The 23,551-nt window shown below is 38.2% G+C and overlaps 1 protein-coding gene and 1 long non-coding RNA gene across 7 annotated transcripts in view; one reads left to right on the top strand and one right to left on the bottom strand.

The window, feature by feature from the left end:
* The window catches only part of LEPR (leptin receptor), a 90,906-nt gene that overhangs the window by 25,988 nt on the left and 41,367 nt on the right, over nt 1–23,551 (top strand). For 4 of the 6 annotated variants that reach the window (XM_056122388.1, XM_056122384.1, XM_056122385.1 and 1 more), the window contains 4 exons: nt 12,314–12,372; nt 15,038–15,370; nt 17,930–18,053; nt 21,632–21,840. In XM_056122388.1, the coding sequence (XP_055978363.1) occupies nt 12,333–12,372; nt 15,038–15,370; nt 17,930–18,053; nt 21,632–21,840 (706 nt within the window). In that variant the 5' untranslated portion in view covers nt 12,314–12,332. The remainder of the gene's footprint in view (nt 1–12,313; nt 12,373–15,037; nt 15,371–17,929; nt 18,054–21,631; nt 21,841–23,551) is intronic. The other 2 variants (XM_056122390.1, XM_056122389.1) reach the window with 1 other exon arrangement.
* LOC130031119 (uncharacterized) overlaps nt 14,891–23,551 on the bottom strand; it is a 50,714-nt gene continuing 42,053 nt past the window's right edge. Inside the window, exons 2-5 of the long non-coding RNA XR_008793606.1 lie at nt 21,171–21,314; nt 20,701–20,800; nt 18,648–18,864; nt 14,891–15,173 (exon numbers count right to left, since the gene is read on the bottom strand). This is a non-coding gene — a long non-coding RNA (uncharacterized LOC130031119). The remainder of the gene's footprint in view (nt 15,174–18,647; nt 18,865–20,700; nt 20,801–21,170; nt 21,315–23,551) is intronic.

Genomic DNA, 23,551 nt, shown 5'->3' with positions numbered 1-23,551 from the left:
TTTTTATTGCAGGATATATTTCATTGTACAAATGTACAGAGTTTTATTGATTCTGAGAAGGAATGATCAGGTCATCATTTATCCTCCATCTCTCTCTTGCCCTCTGCCCCCCCCCCCCCCCATATCCTCCTCCTCTTCCCTTTTGAAATATAAAAAACCCAGATGATTCTTCATTACAAGTATTTGGACCTACAGATGGCAGGAATTTTTTTTTTTAAGAGTCTCAAAACTACTTGTCAATTATTAGGTCACCAAACCTGCAGATAATAACTTTCTTAGTAATTGTTTCTCGCTTTTCAGTGTGGTTCACTAGTTACATTCCTGCTTTCTTTGTTTCACAGTCAGGGGTTCCAGACTTATTTTGCCTACTACTCCCCTTTCAGGAAATAGATCACTTGGTGCTCCCCCCCACACACACACCAATTTATCTTCCTTTGGGCTGGAGTGATAGCACAGCGGGTAGGGCGTTTGCCTTGCACTCGGCTGACCTGGGTTTGATTTCTCCATCCCTCTCCGAGAGCCAGGCGAACTACCGAGAGTATCCTGCCCGCACTGCAGAGCCTGGCAAGCTGCCCGTGGTGTATTCGATATGCCAAAAACAGTAACAAGTCTCACAATGGAGACACACTGGTTCCCTCTGGAGCAAATCTATGAACAACGGGAGGACAGTGCTACAGTGCTAAGCAAACACAAAGCACCCAGTAATTGCTTTAGGGGCTAGTACTGCCTTGCCTTGAATTTTTCTACTGTCTACTACCTGCTGGGTGGTATTACCTCCCTGGGGGAACCTGGTACCTGTAAAGATAGGCTAGGTTAAGTTGTGCTAACTAAATCTTATTGGCTTCTTGCCAAAGGGTTTATTTCTCATCGTGCAGAATATTCTGTGGCAGCTTTTCAGAGCTATTGTTCTGAGTGAGGAATGTGAAGGTCTCAATTTAGGGATCAACCATCATTCTTCGCTGTACAGTCTGAAAACTGGGGAGTATAAATTAGCTTGGAGGCCTTCATCTAGAAATGAAACGGATTATTTCCACACATTTTCAAAGCAAAAGAGATGATATGTCTAACTTCAAAGATGTAGGGCATGTTAATCTTCTGTGCTAAAAAAAAAAAAAAAAAAAGAAAATCTCAAATTGCTGATGTCCAGGAGTATATTCGTTATCTGCTGCTGCATAAAACATTAGTCCAAAATGTAGTGGTTTCAAATATCCAAATGTATTATTTCAAATATCAAATATTGATTATGTGTTGCTGGTTTTTTTTTTGAGTTCTGTGTTTGTTACTTTGTTTTTTCCCTTGTTTTTGATCATCCCACTTAAAAATAATTGAGGTTTAAATTGTCTTGCTAGAGAGAAGTTTCTGCCTAAAGGCGAGGGGAGGGTCTGGAGGGAAAATGGGGACATTGGTGGTGAGAAATGTACACTGGTGAAGGGATGGCTCTTGGAACATTATATGACTGAAGTCCAATCATGAACAATTTTGTAACTGTGTACCTCACTGTAATTCAATTAAAGAATCTATTTTTAAAAAATTTAAAAAACTCTTGCTATCTGCTAACTAACTGGGTATTTGTTACTGATATTTATTTATATATATAAATATATATATTTTAATGAGTGCTCTCACACTCTTTGGACCTTTACCTTTCACATTCATTTTTTGAACCAGCTCATTATCCTTTAAAAATTCAGTGATGAATTTAATGGAGGTTTAAATAATATTTTAAAAATATTAAACTGAGTCTATTAAAAAATACTCAGTTGTGATTGATCTCAAGGATTATCATCACAATACATTGAGGTCTTCTCTAACATAGGAAAGGTAAATTTATAGTTTTTTTCGCTTGGAGATTCAGAGCATCTTATTAGGTTTAATTCTCAGAAATTGTACATTTTGAAAATAACTTAGAAAGATGTCTTGAAACATTTGATTTTTTGTTTCTGCCATTTAGATATGAATTTGACCTTTTAACATAATACAGCTTTATTATGTTTGATGTTTTATGTTTAATGTTTTGAATGCTTGTTCTTTGTTATGTTAAATGTTAAATGTTTTTTATGTTCAGTGCTTTATTATGCTTAAAGCTATTAACATAATAGCTTTATTAATTTTAACATAATATCTTTAGTGAAATATGATTCTCAGATCATAAAGTTTATCATTTTGTAGTGTATAAATTTCTAGTTTTCAGGATATTTCAGTTTGTACAGTGATTAGCATGACCTAATTTTCAAGCAGTTTTCTCACTTTCCATAGTTACTGTCAGTTACACCCTCCCTTCTTTTTAGTTTATTTGAAAAATATTTTAGACTTCTTTTGTAAAAGATTTATTGGAAAGTAGAAGGAAAGGGAAAAAACCTTCCCAGCTGGGGACAGACTTAATAAAGGACTAAGTTCCATTTTCCCTTTCTTATTTTTGGAATCAACTGACCCTTTTGTTGCCTGTGGATTCACCTATTCTGGGTATCTCATGTAGATAAAATCATGAGACTTTTAGTGATGCGATTCTTTCACTAAGCATAGTATTTTTTTTCTTTTTTTTTTTTCTTTTTGGGTCACACCCACTGTTGCTCAGGGGTTATTCCTGGTTCTGCACTCAGGAATTACTCCTGGCGGTGCTTGGGGGACCATATTGGATGCTGGGGATCGAACCCAGGTCGACCGCGTGCAAGGCAAACGCCCTACCCTCTATGCTATTTCTCCGGCCCCCTAAGCATAGTATTTTCAGGGTTCATCCCTTTTATACCATAGATCAGTATTTCATTTCTTTTTATAGCCAAGTAATATTCCATTATATAGATATACCATTTTTGCCAGTTCTCTCCTCAGTTGATGGACATTTGGGTAATCTCCACTTTTTTGGCTATTATAAACAGTGCTACTATTACCACTTGCATATAAAATTTTGTACGACTGTTTTTTTAAATCTCGGAAGTATATTCCTAGGGTTAGAATTGTTGAGTCATTTGGTGACTCTTACTTTTAACAGCTGAAAACTTGCCAAACTTTCTCCAAGTAGCTTTCATCATTTTGTGTTCCCAGCAGCACTGTACAAAGGTTCTAGTTTTTCCACTTTCTTGTTAGCACTTGTTATTCATGATGATTTTTTATTCAATATTCCATATTCCAACACCAATCCCACCACCACTGTCACCTTCCCTGCACCATTGTCTACATTTTCCCAACCACCCTGTCCCTATAGCAGGCCCACAATAATTTATTTTATATTACTTATTACCACTAAATGGTGAACGGAATGATCAGAAAATATTTTAATGAAAGAAAACTCGTGTAAATTGTTGTATTTCACCCTGGGAACATCTGAGAGCTTATTCAGTTGCTGCAAATTAAGGCTTCCAGGAGCATGTTAATCTTTTTCTTAGTTGAGAATAGTTGACTTCTGCGTTACATTCCCATCCCATCTGGTGCGTTCCCACTGGGATTTAGTATTATAGTTTATACATGTTCACACGGCTATAAATGTGGCAGCAATATAGGAAATCCAGAGTATTTAACAGTCTGGCCAGAGGTAGGGTCACAGCTGTTGGGGTGTGAGGGCAGCTGCCAGGGCTTTGGTGGGGCAGGAACTTGGCCTGTCTCCCTCCTGAGATGGCTCCAGAGGTCTCAGCTGGGACTGGGTATCTGAAAGATTTTTGTGGCTACTCAGTCTTTTCCAGGATTTATTTACAAGTCTCTGGAACAAAACTGGTAGATGAGCTTATATGGTGGTGGTGAGACATGAGTGTCTATTGTCCATTTTTCAATTTGAGATTTGCCTTTTTATTTTATGGACATAGATAACATATTGTATAGATTAAAATTCTTTAAGAGCAAAGCTTTAAGAGAAATTATTTGCAAAAATATCATTTTTTTCTTTTTTTTTGCCAACAGCTCAGTGGTGCTCAAGGCTTATACTCCTGGCTCTGTGCTTAGGAGAACCACATTGCATACGAGGTTTTAATCCTGGTGAGCCACTTGCCAGGCCCACCTGACTTTACCACCTTGCTATCTCTTGACCGTCCCCCAAATATCACTTCTAAAATAATTTTTTGATCTTGTTCTTTGGGGTTTCAAGTTTCAGAGTTTTAGTAAATTCCAATGTATCTGTTGTATATTTGTATGAATTTTAGAATGAGCTGAGTCAGTTTCTGCACATAGGATTTTGAGGGGATTACATTGAAGAAATATAAACTGACTATAAAACAGACTATAAAACACAGTTCCTGGAAGCGTGCGGCCGCAAATGCGGCCGCATGACATCTTATTATCTTATCTTTCCTTTGGAGAACCTGGCAGGTTACCAAAAGTATCCTGCCCGCACGGCAGAGTCTGGCAAACTTCTCGTGTCGTATTCAATATGCCAAATACCAGTAACAATAATGGGTCTCATTCTCCTAATCCTGAAAGAGCATTGAAATGGCTCTTTTAAAAATCTCAGGGCTAGGGAGAAGGAGACGTTGGGTGCCTGCTCGAGGAAATCAGTGAACAACAGGATGATCATGATTGTGACATTGAAGAAACATTTATGTTTAAATGTTTTAATCATCAACATGGACAGTTTTTCAGTGTTTCATGTATCATTTAGTTTCTTTCAGTGATGTTTCTTAGTATTCAGTGTACAAATATATTTATTTTGTTAAATTTATTGTTAAGTATCTTCATTTTTATGCTACTGGACGTTAAATTTTTAAAAAATTTACTTTTAGATTATTAGGTATATAGAAATATAATAATATTGGTACATTGATTTTATATTTCACAACCCTTATGAGTTCACTTATTACGTGTCATTTATATTTCAAACATGTTAGTGTTTTTTATGCAAGATCATGTCATTTGATAATGGAGAGTTTTACATCTTTCTTTTCATAATAAATGACTTAATTTGTATTCTCTTAACTGCCCTAACTGGAATTTCTTTTAGAATATTGCATAGAAAGAGCAAGCAAATGACTTTTTCTTGTTTCTGATCTCAGTAGAAAGCATCTAATTTTTCTTCAAGTATGGCTTTCACTGTGGGTTACTCACATGTAGCTATTACCAAGCTAAGGAAACTCTCATCTACTCATAATTGTTTTTGTACCATGAAACAATTTTAGAGTTCATCAGTTGCTCTTTTTTTCTATTAAGGTGCTGATATCTTATTTTATTATTGTAATTGACGTATTGACTTTTCATATTTTATTTTATTTATTTTTTAAAAATTAAATCACTGTGAGACACAGTTACAAAATTGTTCATGATTGGGTTTCAGTCATATAATGTCTCAACACCTGTCCTTTATCAGTGTACATTTCCTATTACCAATGTCCCCAATTTCCTTCCTTCCATCCTCCCCACCCAGTTTACCTCTATGGCAGACACCTTTCTTCTCTCTCTCTTTTTGTCTCTTTCTTTATCTCTCTCTCTCCTCATAGCACCTTATGATGCTTTTTATACACTGATGGCCTTAGTATTTTTTTTAATTTTATATTCATAATGAATGCTTCCCTGGTGTCCTTTTTTCTTTTAGTTAATTTTTTTTAATTGAATCACTGTGAATTACAAAGTTAGCAAAGATAATACTTATGATTTTCAGGCATATATTTTTCCAACACCCATCCTTTCGCCAGTACCCACTCCTTCCACCAATGTTCCCAGTTTCCCTCCTGCCCTCCAACCTACCTCTATGGCAAGCACTTTTCCCCTCCCCCATTGTCCTAGAGTTCCTTTCCCTGACTTACCTCCCCCATCCCACTCCCACCCCAAGCCAAACTTGCTACTGAGGACTAGTTCTGCTCTTCATTTCTGTTGCCATTGGGCTTTTGATATCCTCCTACAAAATTTCTTTATATTCCACATATGAGAGAGATCATATGAGTCTGTTCCTCTCCCTCTGATCTCACTCAGTATAATCTCTCCAGATTCATCTATGCAAATAGCATGACTCTCTTTTCTTAAGGCTGAGTAGTATTCCATTGTGTATATGTACCATAGTTTCTTTATCCAGCCATCTGGGCATTTGGGTTGTTTCCATACTTTGGCTCTTGTTTATAGTGCTGCAGTGAATATAAGAGGGCAGGTGTCTTTCCAGTTTTGTGCTTTTGGGCCTTTGGGGTACATTCCCAGGAGTGGAATTTGTATTTCACACGGACGCTCAATTACTAGTTTTTTGAGGAATGTCCATTTTGTTTCCCAAAAAGATTGAACCAGTTGACATTCTCACCACCAGTGAATGAGGGTCCCTTGCCCCCCCCCCCCCCACATCCTTGCCAACACTGGTTTTTGTTCTTTTTCATGAGTCCCAGTCTCTGTGGTGTGTGGTGATATTTCATTGTTTTAATTTGCATTTCCCTGATGATTAGTGATATAGAATATTTTTTTCATATGCTTTTGGCTATTTGTATTTATTCGTCTCTTCTCCCATTCTTGATAGGATTTAATGTTTTTCCCCTTGTAGAGTTCTACCAGTGCTTCACATATCTTAGATATGAACCCTTTGTCAGATTAGTGGTAGACAAATAATTTATTCTAGTCTGTGGGCTGTCTTTGTATTCTGGTTATCATTTTCTTTGGGGTGCAGACACTTCTTAGTTCAGTGCAGTCCCATTTGTTCTCTGGAATGTCTTTGTATGACTTTGGTATCAGACTAGTACTGGCCTCATGGAGTAAGTTGGAAAGTGTTTGAAACATTTGGTATTAGATAGTTATGTTTTCACCAGCAAACCTACTGAATTTTCAAGTTAAACAACTTACACATAAATACTTCTGGATTGTCTACCTTTCCTGTCGGTAGGTATTTATGAATAATGACATTTTTGTTTCTTCCTTTAGGACCTTTAAACCTCCCTCCTTTCCCTACTAGGAATTTAGAATTTAATGTTTATTTGAAGAGCTGTAGGAGGAATTATTTTACTATTGAGAAGGACATTCCTAGTTTGCTAATATTTTAAACATGAATGATGTTGTATATCACTAGTTGCTTATTTGTATTTGTTGACTCAAATGCCTTTTTTCCTTCAATTTATTGAAAGGGTGAATTATTTTAATTGTAATAATTTCCTGTCCCACTACTCTCAATGAGGCAGTCCCATTTTAACTCTCTGGCCTCTTGAAGCAATGCAGAGTTCTGTTTACTACTTAAGGTCAACTTAAGGAACTGCTATAAATTCAGAATTTCAGATGAAATAAACCTACACTGAAAGCTATAAACTGCCCAAACTTAAACTAGAAAGTAGAAATTTTGAAAGAAGATTTAAAACTGAGAAATACCTATTTTAAAAAATAAATTTTAGGATGAAGATACAATATCAGGGCCTGGAGTGCCAACCCCATTTCAAATACTCAGCAACACATGTTGTCCCTCAGCTACTGCCAGGGGTAATTCCTGAGCACTGAGCCAGGAATATCCCTTGAGTACCACTGGGTGTGACCCTCCCTAAAATAAAATATGTAAAACTTTTGACATTTAACAGAATCTATCCTCCCTTTCTCTCTCCCTCCTTCCTTCTTACTTCCTTCTGCCTCTGTACTTGGGGATCATTCCTGGCAGGTCCAGATGGGGTGCCAGGGATTAAACCCAGTTCAGCCAAGTGGAAGTCAGAACTCTTGAACTAGCTCTCAAATTTATTCTGCTTTGGAGGATTTTAGTAGCGGATAGTAGTTTAAAATTAATATTTATCTCACAATTTTTTTATTTTTGTTTTGGGGCCACACCCAATGGTGCTCAGGGCTTACTTCTGGCTCTGTGCCCAGGCGGTCACTTCTGACCAGGCTTGGGGTACCATATGTGATGCCGGATATTGAAGCTGGGTTGACTGTCTTGAGAGACAAGTGCCCTACCTGCTGTACTATTGCTCGGGCCCCCGAAACCCAAGCAAAAAAATTTGTAAATCTACAATCTAAATTTAAAAAAAACTTTTTAAAAATAGTTCTAACTTATGATTATCCTTGCACATCCTTTTGATTTCAATATGAAAGCCTGGGCTGGAGCGATAGCATAGCAGTAGGGCGTTTGCCTTGCGTGCAACCAGCCTGGCCGAGCTGGGGTTCAATATCTTGCCCACACGACAAAGCCTGGCAAGCTACCCGTGACATATTCAATATGCCAAACACAGTAACAACAAGTCTCAAAATGGAGACGTTACTGGGCCCGCTCAAGCAAATCGATGAATGGGAGGACATGAAAGCCTGAATGATCCACTCTTGTAACTCCTGAATCCGTATTGCTGACATGGCAAGTCTAATGCTATGATTATTGCCATTATAATGCGTTCAATGAATTTTAGTGAGTGCTAGTGAAAATACTTGCCACAGAAATGCTGATTATGTAGTAAGAATCATTGTCAAGTTTAAAGGCCATGAATCTGGAAGTTTAAAATCATGTGCCGAGTTGTGAATGCTCATGATGGTTAAGATGGACTTCATGACGTCTTGGTAGACATGGATTCTTGCTGAATGAAAAGTAGAGATTCACTTCTGAAACATTCAGAGGCTTGAATCTTGCTGCTCAGACAGATCTGTGGTACCAAGTAGTTTCCTGCAGAAGAAGGCAGCCCTTCTGTAGTTAGCAGGGAGAGTTTGCCTTGCCATGGAGATTTGTATGGAATCGACCCTACTTGTCAGGGTGCGAGAGTCCCAGGGAAAGCTGACTCTCCAGCACTGCATAGAGCCATTACCTGACCGACTGTGGGTGACCTTAGAGGAAAGTCAGGTTTTGTTTAGTTTGGAGGCAACACCAAGCCGGGCTCAAGTTTTATTCTCTGATTACATGTTCAAGGATCACCTCGGGGCAGGAGGGGTTAGGGAGAGAGTCATCTTTTAAGATCTTAGCGGGTGCTGGGGATTGAACCCAGGTTGGCAGGGTGCAAAACAAGCACCCTACCAGCTGTACTATCATTCTGGCCCAGCACAGTCATGTCTTTTGAAAACTATTTTAAAAACTCCTTGCTAACGCTGTACACCTCATCCAGTCAAACTAGAGTACTCTGATGACTGCAGTGACCTAATAGAAGGCAATATTTTGGGGGGTATGGGTGGGTTGGCATAGGCCACAATCGGTAGTGCTTAGGGACCACTTCCCAGCTCTGTGTTCAGGAAGCTCATGACAGTGCTTGGGGGACTCTGTGGTGTGAGGGGTTGACCCTGGGCCTTCAGCATGTGAAGCGTGTGCTCCTGTCTGTTACGCTGCTCCCAGTCTTAAGGGGCATTGCAAGGAGATAATTCAGGTGGAAAATTACATGCCTCCTGTTCAAGGCCTTGAGTTCCATCTCCGGCTCTTCTTAGTGGGGACCGTCCCCAAGCCCCTACGTGACTGGTTATTGCCCTGGTGCCCCCATTCTCCAGGACAATCCGTCCAAGTCCCACAGTCTAGTGCCAGGCTGAAATCTGATCGGAGTGACCCCTATAAAATGCCCCATCAAAATATTTTAAAAGAACAACAAGGGGCACAATTAACTCCCAAGTTACAAAAGCATAGCAGTAATTGTCTTCCTGTGTTTGTATGAAAAGGACATTGCTCTGAATTAACTATGGCAAAGGACCTGAGGAGAAGAGAAAAGCAGTATTTGCAAGTTAACAGGGTCTAATTAGGAGATAAAGGTGATTGACAGGTTGGGGAAGTAGAGCACAGAGTTTACTAATAAACACAGAGGAATGGGAGCACTGTGATGTAAACCAGTAAACCTAAACTCTCTGTGGCAAGGCAGAAAGAACAAACCAATGTTATCCTACAGGGCACCATAATAATATTATTAATTTAAATGTTTTTTTTAACTAATGGGGAAAACCTATGAACAATATAATATTCTGAATTTAGAATATTATATTCTATATATTATAATACATCATTATTCTAAATTTAGAATATTATATTATTCATAGGTTTTCCCCATTAGTGTTGTGTGTGTGTGTGTTGTGTGTATGGCAGTGAATGCGGGAGAAAGACAAATAGACGTGCTGTATGCCTAGATCAGTAATTGCAATGACGTTCATGGAATAGTGTGAGTTTTATCTGTTTCGCTAGATGATAGCTGAAGATTTGAGCCAAGTAGAGAATCTTGGGAGCTTCTGTAATAGCATTATAATAGGCTTTAGAAATGTGAAATCATGTTTAAGAACAGCTGTTACCAAATATCTGTTTTGTCAAGGCATAGGGCAATTTTGTTTTTCCCAGAATGACATCTTCTCATTTAATTTAACAAGCAGATGTTATTTGGGTGTCTAAACCTGTGAAAATTGAGAAAATATGTAAACATGAGCTAATGAAACAATTAGATTTCTATGTGCACAGGCAAAACATTGAAACTAAACTGGCTAGTGTTTAGAAGAAAAAGAGCAAATAAATCACTCATAAAAACATGTGTAAATGTATACCCATGTATGTATATGTAGGGCAAGTGCATGAACAGAAAATGCACATATAATAAGCACCCAAACCACTAAGTAAATGATGCTTGGCGGGCTCGCTTGGGATGGGAGATGCATGCTTAAAGTAGGCTATGGACCAAACATGATGGCCACTTAGTACCTGTATTGCAAACCATAATATCCAAAAGGAGAGACCGAGTAAAACAGATTGTGCCAGCCACAGTGATGGGGTAATGGGGGGAGGAAGAAGGAGGAATGGGTTGGGGGTGGCAGGAGGGATACTGGGAACATTGGTGGTGAAGAATGGGCACTGGTGGAGGGGTGGGTACTCCATCATTATATGACAAACGCAATCATGAAAGTTTGTAAGTCTGTAAAAAAAAACGCACCCAATAGCTGTAGGTGCTGTAATAAAACATTCTTTAAATCTACATATGAATTTTAAGAAACACCAATTTTATACTGCTAAGACAGGAAAAGCTGTCTAGTGAACTATTAATCATGCTTCCTCATCATTTTGATTTTTCAAATGTCTGCTACAAATGCTCTTTGAGAAATATTTAGATGGAGATTTTTGTTAGAATCATATCTATTTCACAAAGAAAACTGATATCCAAGAACTTGGTTATGGAATTCTATTTCATGTTCATATTTTTTCACATCAATTTTCAACCCTACAGTTTCAATGTTGTTTTTTCGAACAGCATCATTCTTTCAGTTGTCAGGAGCATTATGCTAGACCACTTTATAGGAAATGGTTAGTTTACTTTTAAAAATTGTTTAGAGGTGTCAGACCGTACACAGGGTCCATATTTCTCTCCCAAATACTCATTACATAAATAGTTTGTTAGTTGAACTATTGATAGGTTAAAATTGTTCAGTCTGTCGTTAGGAAGGCGCCCTGGTTTGTATGCAAGCAATCAGTGAAAACTAGATCTCAGCTGTTCCCACGCCATTGGTAAGGGTAAGATGACATTGATTCTCACCAAGATTTTGACGTCAGAAGTGTTAAAATATTGGGAATCTTAAAAATAGAAGAAACACAGCATGACTTAATTTATATTTCTTGAAGTCCCATTAAAATTTCAATTCTGTGAACTGTTTTGACCTCTAGGACATTGTTAGTAGCTTCTTTCCCTGAATGTCCATAATACGTGCTTCATTAAAGGGGCAAGACAATAATTTTACATGAAAGTAATCTCTGCACTTGTGTACAGAAACCTACTGTGATAAAAAGTCATCTCTTGACCTATTACCCTCGCCCTGCCAATCCCTGACCTTTGGAACAACTAACTGGAATAAAATCTACCCCTTGAAGACTATTTTTTTTTTGTGTCACACCCAGCGATGCTCAGGGGTTACTCCTGGCTCATGCACTCAGGAATTGCTCCTGGCGGTGCTTGGGGGACCATATGGGATGTTGGGAATCGAACCTGTGTTGGCCATGTTGGCTGTGTGCAAGGCAAACACCCTACCCACTGTGCTATTGCTCCAGCCCCTACGAGCACTTTTATTTAAATTAAAAATTTGGTTTGAATGGTGTTGAAATATTGAATGTGATCAATTACTGTGAACAACTCCTTGAAAATAAAATTAAAAAAAAATTTGGTGTTATCCTAGACAAGTTTTATCATGGCATGAAGAAACAAAACATTTTTGTTATTGAATATGTGGTTTATATTTTAACCATACAAAAAACAAGTGCACAGGAATAAATCTCTAACTTATAGGTAACTTTAATGTGGGATACTTCTAATTAGCAGTAGAAAAGATAATTCAAAGTAAAACTTACTTTTTATACTACTTTTCCTTGTATTTTTTTAAACAGTGTTATACTGATCAGTATTATAACAGAGAATTCAACGTAAAGCCTTATTTTTACTCCTTTTCCTTGTGTATTTTTCACAGATAGCTGGTATAGATGTAAATTTTTTTTTGTATTTGTTTTATATTTACTGTTTTTCAGGTGTACTTCCTGAAGAAAGATGATTTATCTAAAACTCCCTATGGCTCTGTTACTCTGGGGTAAGTTCTTTAATATTTTTGAATGCTCATATACTAATTAGAGATATTCCTTTAAGAGATTCAGGACTTCTTTCAGTTGGCTAATAGAATTCTTAATTTCCAGTTTGGAATTTTCATGCTCTTGATACAAAAAAGCAAACCAAACAAAAGTATAAGAGAAAGTGAAAGCTATTCTTTGTCCCCTTAGGAGTAAAAGTAAAAATCATTGCCAATCTCTCAGAAATAATATGATGTGTATCCTCTCACTATAACACACACACATACATACATACACATACCCACATACACACACACACACACACACACACACACCTGCCCTCACGCAAACTTGTTCACATTTATAGTTGCAAAATAGAAGTGCTCTACAACATACACTATATTGTTTTTCTCTTTTTCACTTAGCTTTTATATTATGTCAATTTTTGTCAGTATTTACTAAGGTACTTATCTGTTCATTGATTATATAACATAAAGTATGTAACTATGCCATAAATTAGTACTGTATTTGATCAATTTCTCATTGAGTGATCCTTCCTTTTCAGTCATAAATAAATATTCTTTATCAAAGTCCATAATCTTTATATAGTTGGGAAAATTTCTCCTGGTTAATTCCTAAAGAGAAATTTCTTTGTTGACTAGAATGCAAAATTTGATGTATAAACTTTATATCATCTGTAATTCCAATGGGGGAATATGAAAGTCATTCCATTGCATCTTTGTCATGGTTAAGGTACCAAAGATGCATATTATCATTCATATCATTTTAATTTTGTCCTATTAGATACATAAAATATGGGATGCCATTTCACTCTCATCTACTTATTCATATGTGGGGTTCAGCATGTTTAATTGGCCATTTATAGTTCTTCCATGATTTTCTAACAATGGTATGTTGATCATTTTGTTGTTGAGATTTATTGACCTGACATGAGGTTTAGAAATGTCCTAAGACATCATATATATTTAGCATAATATTAATCAGAGTTCTCTAGAGAAACCGAACAACTAGAATTTATATCTACATAGAAAGCAGTTTATTACAAGGAAGTGTTTACAGATTATGGAGGCTGATAGGTATTTGGCAAAAGGGAGCCCCAAGGCAAGCTGCCAGAACATGTTCCAGATGGACTGTTGGCAGACTTAAGACCCAAGAAGACCAGATGTTCAGTTTGAGTGCAAAAACTGATGACAGTCAGCAAAAGTTCCTTCTAACTCAGTCTTTTGGTTCTATTCAGCTTCCTAAGGATTGAACAGGGGCCACCCGCTTTGTACCCGCAGATTGTACCAGGGAGTACAATCTGCATATTCAGTCAACAGATCAAGGGTTCAGTTCATCCAGAAGTAGCTTCATAGAAACACCTGGGATAATGTTTAAACAAATATTTGACCACCTCATGGATCTGGCCAGACTGACATGGAGCATTAGTCATAAGTCCTTAGAGTGGATTTGTTTTGAAATACGCTTTTTCCCTGCCTGACATTTGCTTTTAAATTTGTGTTTTCTGTAAAATCACAGGAAAATTACGTGTATATATGCACAGGAAGTAGAAGCAAAATATAAAATTTAAATATTTAAATTGTATTTAATAATGAAAACTTAAATTTAATCATGTGAATTTATATCAGATGATAGTCCAACTTAAAGTCTCTCTGTCAGGTAGCAACTTACTAGGTTGCAATATTTAAAACAAAGTATCCCCAATTTCTCTCTCGCCATCCTAAACTATCCTCCCCCTCTCTCTCTCCTCCTCCCCTTTTCGGCATTATGGTTTGCAATACAGATACTGAAATGTTATCATGTATATCCCTTTACCTACTTTTCAGTGCTTCTAGTAGGAAATGACAAGTGTAACTTATAAGGAGATATACTTTGGAAATTTCTCCCTTGAGTACCACTAGAAGAATGCTTTTCAAAATTTAAAATAAGTTCATCTTTTCTTCCATCGCAGGATATTCCCCCAGAAAAAAAAAAACTAGTAAATGTTCCTTTAAGGTCTTGTATTTTGTCCCCTTCTCTGTTCTTTCCCCCACCCAACCCCCCGGTGCCCGTACCCCCAAATCTGGGTTGCTGAGACAGAAAAGGGAAGAACACATTTTGGGTTTAAATTTTGCAGCTGTTGTGAGGTTTAGATTTTGTGAATTCCATGAACCACAATAGGTATCTATTTGAAGTAGTCAAACATGGCCGATGACTTTGGAATGAACTATTCTTACTTGCTTTAAAAAAAAAAAACTACATTCCAGAAAAAAGTATTTTTGAGACTCAGTCTCATTTATGTTGTATTAAAAAAAGAAAGTTAGGCGTTCTTTAAAGCCATTTTAATCTGGCATTGTCACCTGTGCGCTTTTCTTTGGCTACTACAAGCTGAAGGCGCTCTTGCGGATATTGCTCTCTTTTGTAAATACTTCTTGTGGATACTGTTTTCTCTCATACTGTAGCCATCTGAATATTTTGGTACAGATTTTAAAAAAAGAGATCCTACAAGGGACTATCAAAACAGCAATAGCATTTATTGTTTCTTACGGTCTCCAATTTTTATTTAGTGCCATTCTAATGCTTCACAGTTGTTTTTTTGAAGGTATGTGGTCTGATAAAGTTTTATGAATCATAAGAGGTCTCGAACACAGTTGCCATGAAGATTCATTTTCGGTTTCAATGTTCTAGCAGAGTTGATCTATGTGGTCACTGCATCTAAAGTGATATACCCAATCACTCCCGAGAGATTCAAGTTGTTGTGCATGCCATCCAACACAAGCCATGATTTCCGTTTGCCTGCTGGAGTCTCGGAGAACAGTTCAAACTGGAATGGAGAGTATGAGGAAATAGTTGAAACCAAATTGAATTCAAGTGGCACCTACTTTCCTAACAAGTCATCAGAAACAACTTTCCACTGTTGCTTTGGAAATGAGGAAGACAAAAATTGCTCAGTGCATGCAGACAGCAATGAAGGGAAGACATCTGTTTCAACAACAAATCCTCTAGTTTTTCAAGAAATAGGTAAGCATTTTGATGTTTTAAGATAGTGCTTACTTAAAAACTGCATTGAACAAATGTTTCCATTCTTGGAAATATGTATTTAAAAGATGCATTTGAATATATATCTACATATAATTTTAGTTATACAATTAGGATTTACCAGTTATCATTCATAGATAAAATTTAAGTTCCATATTATTTTATAGTCCATGAAATTGAAAAATATAATTAATAAGAGAACTCTGTCTTTAGAGAGTTCCTGTAACCTTCTATTTTTCTTGTAACCTCCTAGTCTTGCTTTAAAATAGAAAGAGCACTACATTTTTGCTAAATAAAATAGCAAATATCTAATAGTATTATTGAAATAGTTATATTTTAATATATTTTTGAATACTCATCTTGGTTCAAAGAAGTTCCCCTTTGACAATAGTGTGAGTCAAGGGTTTTTAATTGTTTAAGTTAAATTAAATGAACTATGTCTACAACTGGAAATCTAAATAAGAAAATTATGTAGGCTTTTGGAAAGACTAGTGCTGAGCCAACTCACTTGGCAGCTCAAAGATCTTCAGTGTGAAAACAAAGTCCCAAGTCAGTACAACGCTTCTATGTAGAGTTAACCAGATGTTCTTAGCCTTTTTAAAATTGACATTTAACCAGACAATTTTGGTAATTGAGAGAATATTCTGTGCACTGGATGAAGTATAGTAGTGTCTCTGAATTCTTACCCACCAAGTGACAGTAGCTCTCACTCCAAAATTCAACCAAAAATTACCTCTAGTCCATACCAGATATCCTCAGGAGGGCAGAATCCCTGTTTGTTAACCCCAGTGATTAGATGAAAGAAACACCCTAGAATATATGTTACCTTAGAAATAAGAATAAAGCATAGACAGTAAGACTAGTTTTAAAATCAGCTGAAGCACTGTTGCACTGTCCTCCCATTGTTCATCAATTTGCTCAAGCGGGCACCAGTAACATCTCCATTGTGAGACTTGCTGTTACTGTTTTTGGCATATCGAGCGTGCCAGGCTCTGCTGTGTGGGCGGGATACTCTTGGTAGCTTGCTGGGCTCTTCGAGAAGGAATCGAACCCCGGATCGGCCATGTGCAAGGCATAAACCCTACCTGCTGTGCTATTGTTCCAGCCCTTAAAATAAGCTAGCACTATTAACTCCCAGTATCTCCAATTGAATCTCCACTCAAATTTTAATGGAGCACATTTAAATTTGTTTAAATTAGTAAGGAGACTTAATTTAGCCATCATGGTGATTATTAAATGTAGAATGAACTTGAGAAGGTTCCTTCTGAGGAACCTTCAAATTATCAAAAAAAAACTTTGATCATTTCTCTACTTATCCAGAATAATGTTTATGATGTTGAAGAGTTTCATCTCACAGATAAAGGCTAATAAATAGCTACTTTTTAAATGAATTACATTTTTTATAACTAAAATCTACTTGGTTAAGTGGTAGTTACTGAAGATTTTAGTTACTCTGCTAAGGAAGTTAAGTTATTCGCCCCTCCAGGAATCAACAGTGTTGCAAAGGACCTACAGATAGAACTATCCTTTAGGATTTGGAGAAGTTCCTGGTGTTTTCATCTGTTGCTCTTCTTATTTTTCAAATTGCACATCACATTGGGCTGGAGAGATAGTATAATGGGTAAGGCACTTGCCTTGCATGTGACTGACCAAGGTTTAATCGCCAGAACCACACAGTACTTCTGGAAATGATCCCTGAGCACAGAGTCAGGAATAAGCCAAGAACACAAGAGTATGACCCAAAACGCTAAAACTAGGTAAAGGTAAAGGTAAAGGCCCTCCCGTTGATCGTCGATTTGCTCGAGCGGGCCCAGTAACGTCTCCATTGGAGACTTTGTTGTTACTGTGTCTGGCATATCGAATACTCTCGGTAGCTTGCCGGGCTCTCCGAGAGGGGCGGAGGAATCGAACTCGGGTCGGCCATGTTGGCCGCTTGTAAGGCGAACGCCCTACCCGCTGTGCTATCGCTCCAACGCTAAAACTAAACTTTAAAAATTTTAAAAAGAAACATCACCTATAGCTTATCATTATCAAGTATTTCGGTGTTCAGTGGAGCAGAATTGCACCATCATTTGAGGATTGGTTGCTAGGTTACAATATGAAGAACTTGAGACATTGCATCATCCTCAGATGTGACTCATGTCATTCACTCTTCTCTCATTTGCTAGTCCAGATGCAGAAACACTACCTCCATTTTGCTTATACCTTCATATTTAATATTCTCTTGCTCTGGGAAAATGAGCTAGAATTGACGTAGGAGCAACTTGTCATCTTTTATAACAAAAATGGTTCCAGATTTTTTTTCAAAAGAACTGAGGAGCAGTCATCGAACTCAATTCCTTTACTTCATAAAAAGCAGACTGAGAGCCAAAGGGACTGAATCACTAGAGCAAGCACATACCACAAGTTAGGGCTTACGTTTTCTCTCTAGACTGGGAAATGAAGGTTATATTGGAACATTGGTAAATTTAATTTGTCCTTCTCTTTCACTGGGCAGCCCAGGATGATGTTCAGATTCAGTGTGGTTTATTTTTCATTTAGGTGCAAACTGGAACATAGAGTGCTGGATGAAAGAGGACTTGAACTTATTCATCTGTTCTATGGATCCATTATTTAAGAATTCTTTCAAGAATCATGACCTTGAAGTCCATCTTTTATATTTTCTGTAAGTACCAGATAAATGAATGTGGACATTTCAGTGACACATTGCTTTTTAAAGCAAGAGTGTCCGTATACAGAAGTGGATTATAAAACTCTCCTGTCCCTATGTTTTTAAGTAGATTTATATACATTTCCGAGAACATATATATATACATATATATTCACACGTACATATTATGTGCCCATTTATAAGTGGCATTTAAAAATGTATACATATTATACATTTTATGTTTTTTGTTTTTTCTTTTTGGGTCACACCCAGCAATGCTCAGGGGTTATTCCTGGCTCTGTACTCAGGAATTACTCCTGGCGGTGCTGCAGGACCATATGGGATGCCGGGGATTGAACCTGGGTCAGCTGCGTGCAAGGCAAATGCCCCACCCGCTGTACTATTGCTCCGGCACCCATATTATACATTTTTAAGTGCCACTTTCTTCTTCAGTAGGTTTTCTTCTTTACCTCCAGTTGTTTCGGTAACAAGACACTGCAGATACGAATGGGCATATATTCTGAGGGGAGTGTGGACTTTAAGGAGGCTTGTTGCTGTATTTGGATCTGAAAATGTAGGTGGGAAGAAATGCTGGTCAGAGGAACTTACTTCAGGTACTCCAGAGAAGAACTTTGCTGGGGTGATACTTCCAAGAATGGAAAGCAAAACACAGGATGGATCCAAAATTCCTTTCCCTCCATTAGCCTGATAGTCTCCTTTTAGCACTCCCTGCTGTAGGTAGAATTTAGTATGAATCCAGGAGGTTTCATTCACTGTTGGTGGAAATGTTCAACCTTTATGGAAAGTAATACGTACATCTCTCTGCCTAAAGAAAGAATAGAATTCTTATATGACCAGCAATACCACTTTTTCACATTCACCCTCCAAACTCAACAACATTAAATTTTAATTTTTTTGGCCCTATATGGTAGTGCTTGGGGGTCACTCTAGGCTCTATACTCAGGAATTACACCTGGCTAGCTTGGGGTACATATGGAATGCTGGAGAACCAACTAGGGTTGGATATATGCAAGGAAAACGCCCTACCCACTGCACTATCACTCTGGCCTCAAAATATGAATTCTTAAAGATATATGCATACCCATGTTTATTGCAGTGTACAGTCACCAAGGTATGGAAACAATCCCAAATGCCCAACTACAGATGAATGGATCAAAAATTTATGTTCTGTATCCACAATGGAATACTACAGAGATGTAACAAAGTACAAAATCATGTACTATGCTGCTACACGGATGGAACAAGAGGGATTCTTATTGAGAAAAGTCTATTATTAGTAGGAAAGGAATAGATGATTTCTCTCTCTTGTGTGGGACTTAGATACACAGTATGGGAGTAACAAGTAGTGAAAGGCAACAGAAATAGAAAGTTGGTCTACAGAACTGAGTTACCTGGGAGCAGGGGTGTTAAAATTGGAGGGGCCTTTAGTAAAGGGACATGGGTACCCTAGTGATGGGTGTGGTGTTGGAATAATGCATGCACGAAATCATCATCAACAGTTAACGTGAATCCCAACCTTAACAAAAATTTAAAAACATAAAAGAGAATCCAGGAAATTTGTAGTTTCAGCCCCAGTGTGGGAAACAGTGTAGAAGGTTGATGTGGTTTTGAGGTTAAGAGAGAAGAGCTTGGGGGCTGGAGCAATAGCACAGCGGGTTGGGCGTCTGCCGACCTGAGTTCGATTCCCAGCATCCCATAGCTGTTTCCCCAAATAACTCAAACTAAGATTTTTACGAGGAGGAAGAGCTGGGCAAGTATAAAAAAGACCAGTTTGAATTATTAACTGGCTAGACCTCCATTGAAGAGAAAGTCTGAAGTGGTAGTAAAATTTTAAATCACAATCCCATTTTATGAACATTAGGGAATTCACAAGAGAAACATCTCAAATACTTTCATGTGTAAATAATCACACATTTAAAGGAAAAAAATCGAATGTCCAGACGGGACTGAGAGCCCTAGAAATATGACTCTCCCAGAAGAACATTATTTGCGTTCAGGTATTAATGTTTGTCAGAGAACCTGAAGGAGTGGGTGCTTCTTTTTGAAACTGCTTTTTAGACAGTTTCTCTTACTTGTAGGAAGGAGGTATTCTTCTCTTAGGACACTGGGTGTGTAATAATAGAAACTGGCTCAGACTCAGCCCTTTCCACAGAAGGCTGACAGCCAAGACAGAACACGAGAGAACAATTGGAAATTTTGTGTTGTAATAAATACAGGAAGTCATGGAAACAGATAGCACTGTAGCACTGTCCTCCCATTGTTCATCGATTTGCTGGAGCGGAGAAGCTGATACTAGATACTAGAAAAAGTAGAACTGTAGTACTGTCCTCCCATTGTTCATGGAGTTGCTTGAGCGGGCCCAGTAATGTCTCCATTGTGAGACTTGTTGTTGCTGTGTTTGGCATATCGAATACGTCATGGGTGGCTTGCCAGGCTTTGCCGTGTGGGCGAGATACTCTTGGTAGCTTGCTGGGCTCTCTGAGAGGGGCAGAGGAATTGAACCCAGGTCGGTCGGGCCAGCCGTGTGCAAGGCAAATGCCCTACTGCAAGTAAAAAGTTCTTTGAAAAGCCCAGCTTGGTTGGGCTGTAAGGTAGGAGGCATGGAGTGCATGCTATCTTGCGGGCCTGTGTACCCATTTACCTGCTGATAGAGAGTTGCTTTCCAGTTGTTAAAGCAGCTTCTTATAAGCCCCAATAATTGCTTGCGTATAAGTCTTGCAAGGACATAAGTTTTCCTTTACCTAGGATGAAAGCCCAGGTTTATAAAGTGTAAATCATATGGTAGATACCTGTTTAACACATAATAGAATGCAAAGAACATTTGTGTGTGTGTGTTTTGGGGAGAAGTAGTACTGGGTTTGACTCCTTGAGCACTTCTGGCAAGGCAAACACCCTACCTGCTGTGCTAACGCTCCAGCCCTTATATTTTAACTGATAATATACCTCCCAGTTATATTGCCCCATTCATATGCAGTATACTAACACCACACCTGCTTACAGTCCTGTCTCCCCTTCTCTTTCCCAGGATTGGTGGGAGGTGATGTTATCCATGTTATAAACCCCACACTACATGGCTATTTTTAATTCTTTGAATAATAAATTTGTACAGACCCTTTTAGTTAAATTTTATTTCGTTGTGTAGAATCCAACTTCTCTCTGCTCTCATTTTCTTTGTTGCCTACAGGACTTCTTTAAACAATTTCTGTCATGAGGTTGGATCATGATGAATTCTTTGTTTTGGTATGCCCTCTGCATCTGAAAGAGAAATATCGAGTATAAGTTTTTAGGATCACAGTTTTCTCCCTTTTCAACCTGCAATATTGATTTACTCTCTTTGTTTCTCTGATTCACTGTCTCTCTGTCTCTCTCCGTCCCTTTCTGTATCTCTCTCTCTCTCTGATTTTCTCTGACTCTCTTTCTCCCTTTCATGCGCGCTCTCTCTCTCTCCTATCTTCCAAAAGTTCTGGAAGTCAGTTGTTCACAATAGCCGAAATGTGTATCTTGTGTCCTGCATTCAAATCCTTCTAGTACTTTTGCATCCATATTAACCTTTGCTCTTTTTTCCTGAATAGGCCGGAAGCGCAAGACGAGGTCCCGCTCAGTTCCCAGAAAGGCAGTTTTCATGGAGTTGAATGCAGCGTCAGCAGCCAGGAGGGTTGTGAATGCCGCATCCCTCTGCCAGCAGCCAAGCTCAACGACACTCTTCTTATGTATTTGAAAATCAGGTCTGGCGGGGTGACTTTTCAGTCACCGCTAATGTCAGTTCAGCCCCAAACAGTTGGTAAGTTCTGATAAAGACGACACTGACTTAAGCATCAGGCACATAAACATATAGACTTTTACAAGCTTGTCCTGCATTGACCAGTCCTGCTTTGAGGGAGAATGGAACCCCATGGAGCACTTTCAGGATAAATCCAGATACTGAGATTTAAAGTTTGGGGCAGTTACAGATATGTGCATGCCTTGCTGAGATGGTTATTAGTAACCCGTGAAATATCAAGGAAGCATATATGAGCAGGGAAGAGTGTCTGACAGATATCTTGGGTGTCAGTCACTTTACCCTCTACAGAGGGTATCTCTCCAGCCCCATCATTCAGTTTCTTAAAGATGAAAATCAGGGAGCCAGAGAGATAGTACATTGGATAGGGCATTTGCCTTGCATGTGACTGACTCAGGTTCAATCCTCAGTACTCCAAGCCCACCAGGATTGATCCCTGAACACAGAGGCGGAAGTACTCCTTGAGCACTTCTGGGTATGGCTCAAACAGTGCCCCACCCAAAAAAGATAAAAATCAGAAAATGTTTCAGTTCATTGTTTCTTCTATATCCATGAGTAATTCCTGTTAATTGAAAACATGTTGAAAATAGAAACGCATATAAAATAAAACTGACTCATCTATTTTCTTCCATTTTAGCATTTTCTCACTTCTAATAAATGTTTATGGGCTGGAGCGATAGCACAGCGGGTAGGGCGTTTGCCTTACAAGCGGCCAATATGGCCGACCCGAGTTCGATTCCTCCGCCCCTCTCGGAGAGCCCGGCAAGCTACCGAGAGTATTCAATATGCCAGACACAGTAACAACAAAGTCTCCAATGGAGACGTTACTGGGCCCGCTCGAGCAAATCGACGATCAACGGGAGGGCCTTTACCTTTACCTTTACCTAATAAATGTTTATACATTATCTCGATTTTTTCAGGATTTCAGGATTTGAAGTGTACATGATTAATAAAATTTAGAAGCTAACAATATTGAACAATATTGTTCAGTATTCAACACTTGTTCTCCTTGATTTTTAATAACTAAATAGGCTTCCTTTAATAGGGAGGAAATCTTGTTAATTCAATCAGTCCTTTTATTGTAAGATGTTCCTATTGTTTTATTTACAAATAATGTCAATATTCTGTTCTGTGTTTAAAATACATACACATATTAATATAAACACATGCATACACATAGTAGTTCATAGTCATATGAACTCAGAAATCGGTTACCAAGTTAAACACTGTATTTATTACCTACAAAATTTCATCTCCACTTCTGGTGACAAGACAGGGCTTTTTTTTTTTTGCATGTAAAATTTGCATGCTTGTATTATTTGAGTAGGTCTATCTGTATTGGTGCATTTCAAAGGTAAAGGTAAGGTAAAGGCCCTCCCGTTGATCGTCGATTTGCTCGAGCGGGCCCAGTAACGTCTCCATTGGAGACTTTGTTGTTACTGTGTCTGGCATATCCAATACTCTCGGTAGCTTGCCAGGCTCTCCGAGAGGGGCGAAGGAATCGAACTCGGGTCGGCCATGTTGGCCGCTTGTAAGGCGAACGCCCTACCCGCTGTGCTATCGCTCCAGGTGCATTTCAAAATAAATAAAATTTCAAAATATTGTTTATTTTCATTAATTTGATGTATATCTGTCTGGATTTTGGCATGCAAAACTACATGTATTTGGGGCCAGAGCAATAAATACTACAGTGGATTGGGTGTTTGCCTTGCAT

The sequence above is a fragment of the Sorex fumeus genome, unplaced genomic scaffold (assembly GCF_029834395.1).
Source record: "Sorex fumeus unplaced genomic scaffold, SorFum_2.1 ptg000045l, whole genome shotgun sequence".
Lineage (NCBI taxonomy): Eukaryota > Metazoa > Chordata > Mammalia > Eulipotyphla > Soricidae > Sorex > Sorex fumeus.
This window is presented reverse-complemented; position numbering and strand designations above follow the sequence as displayed.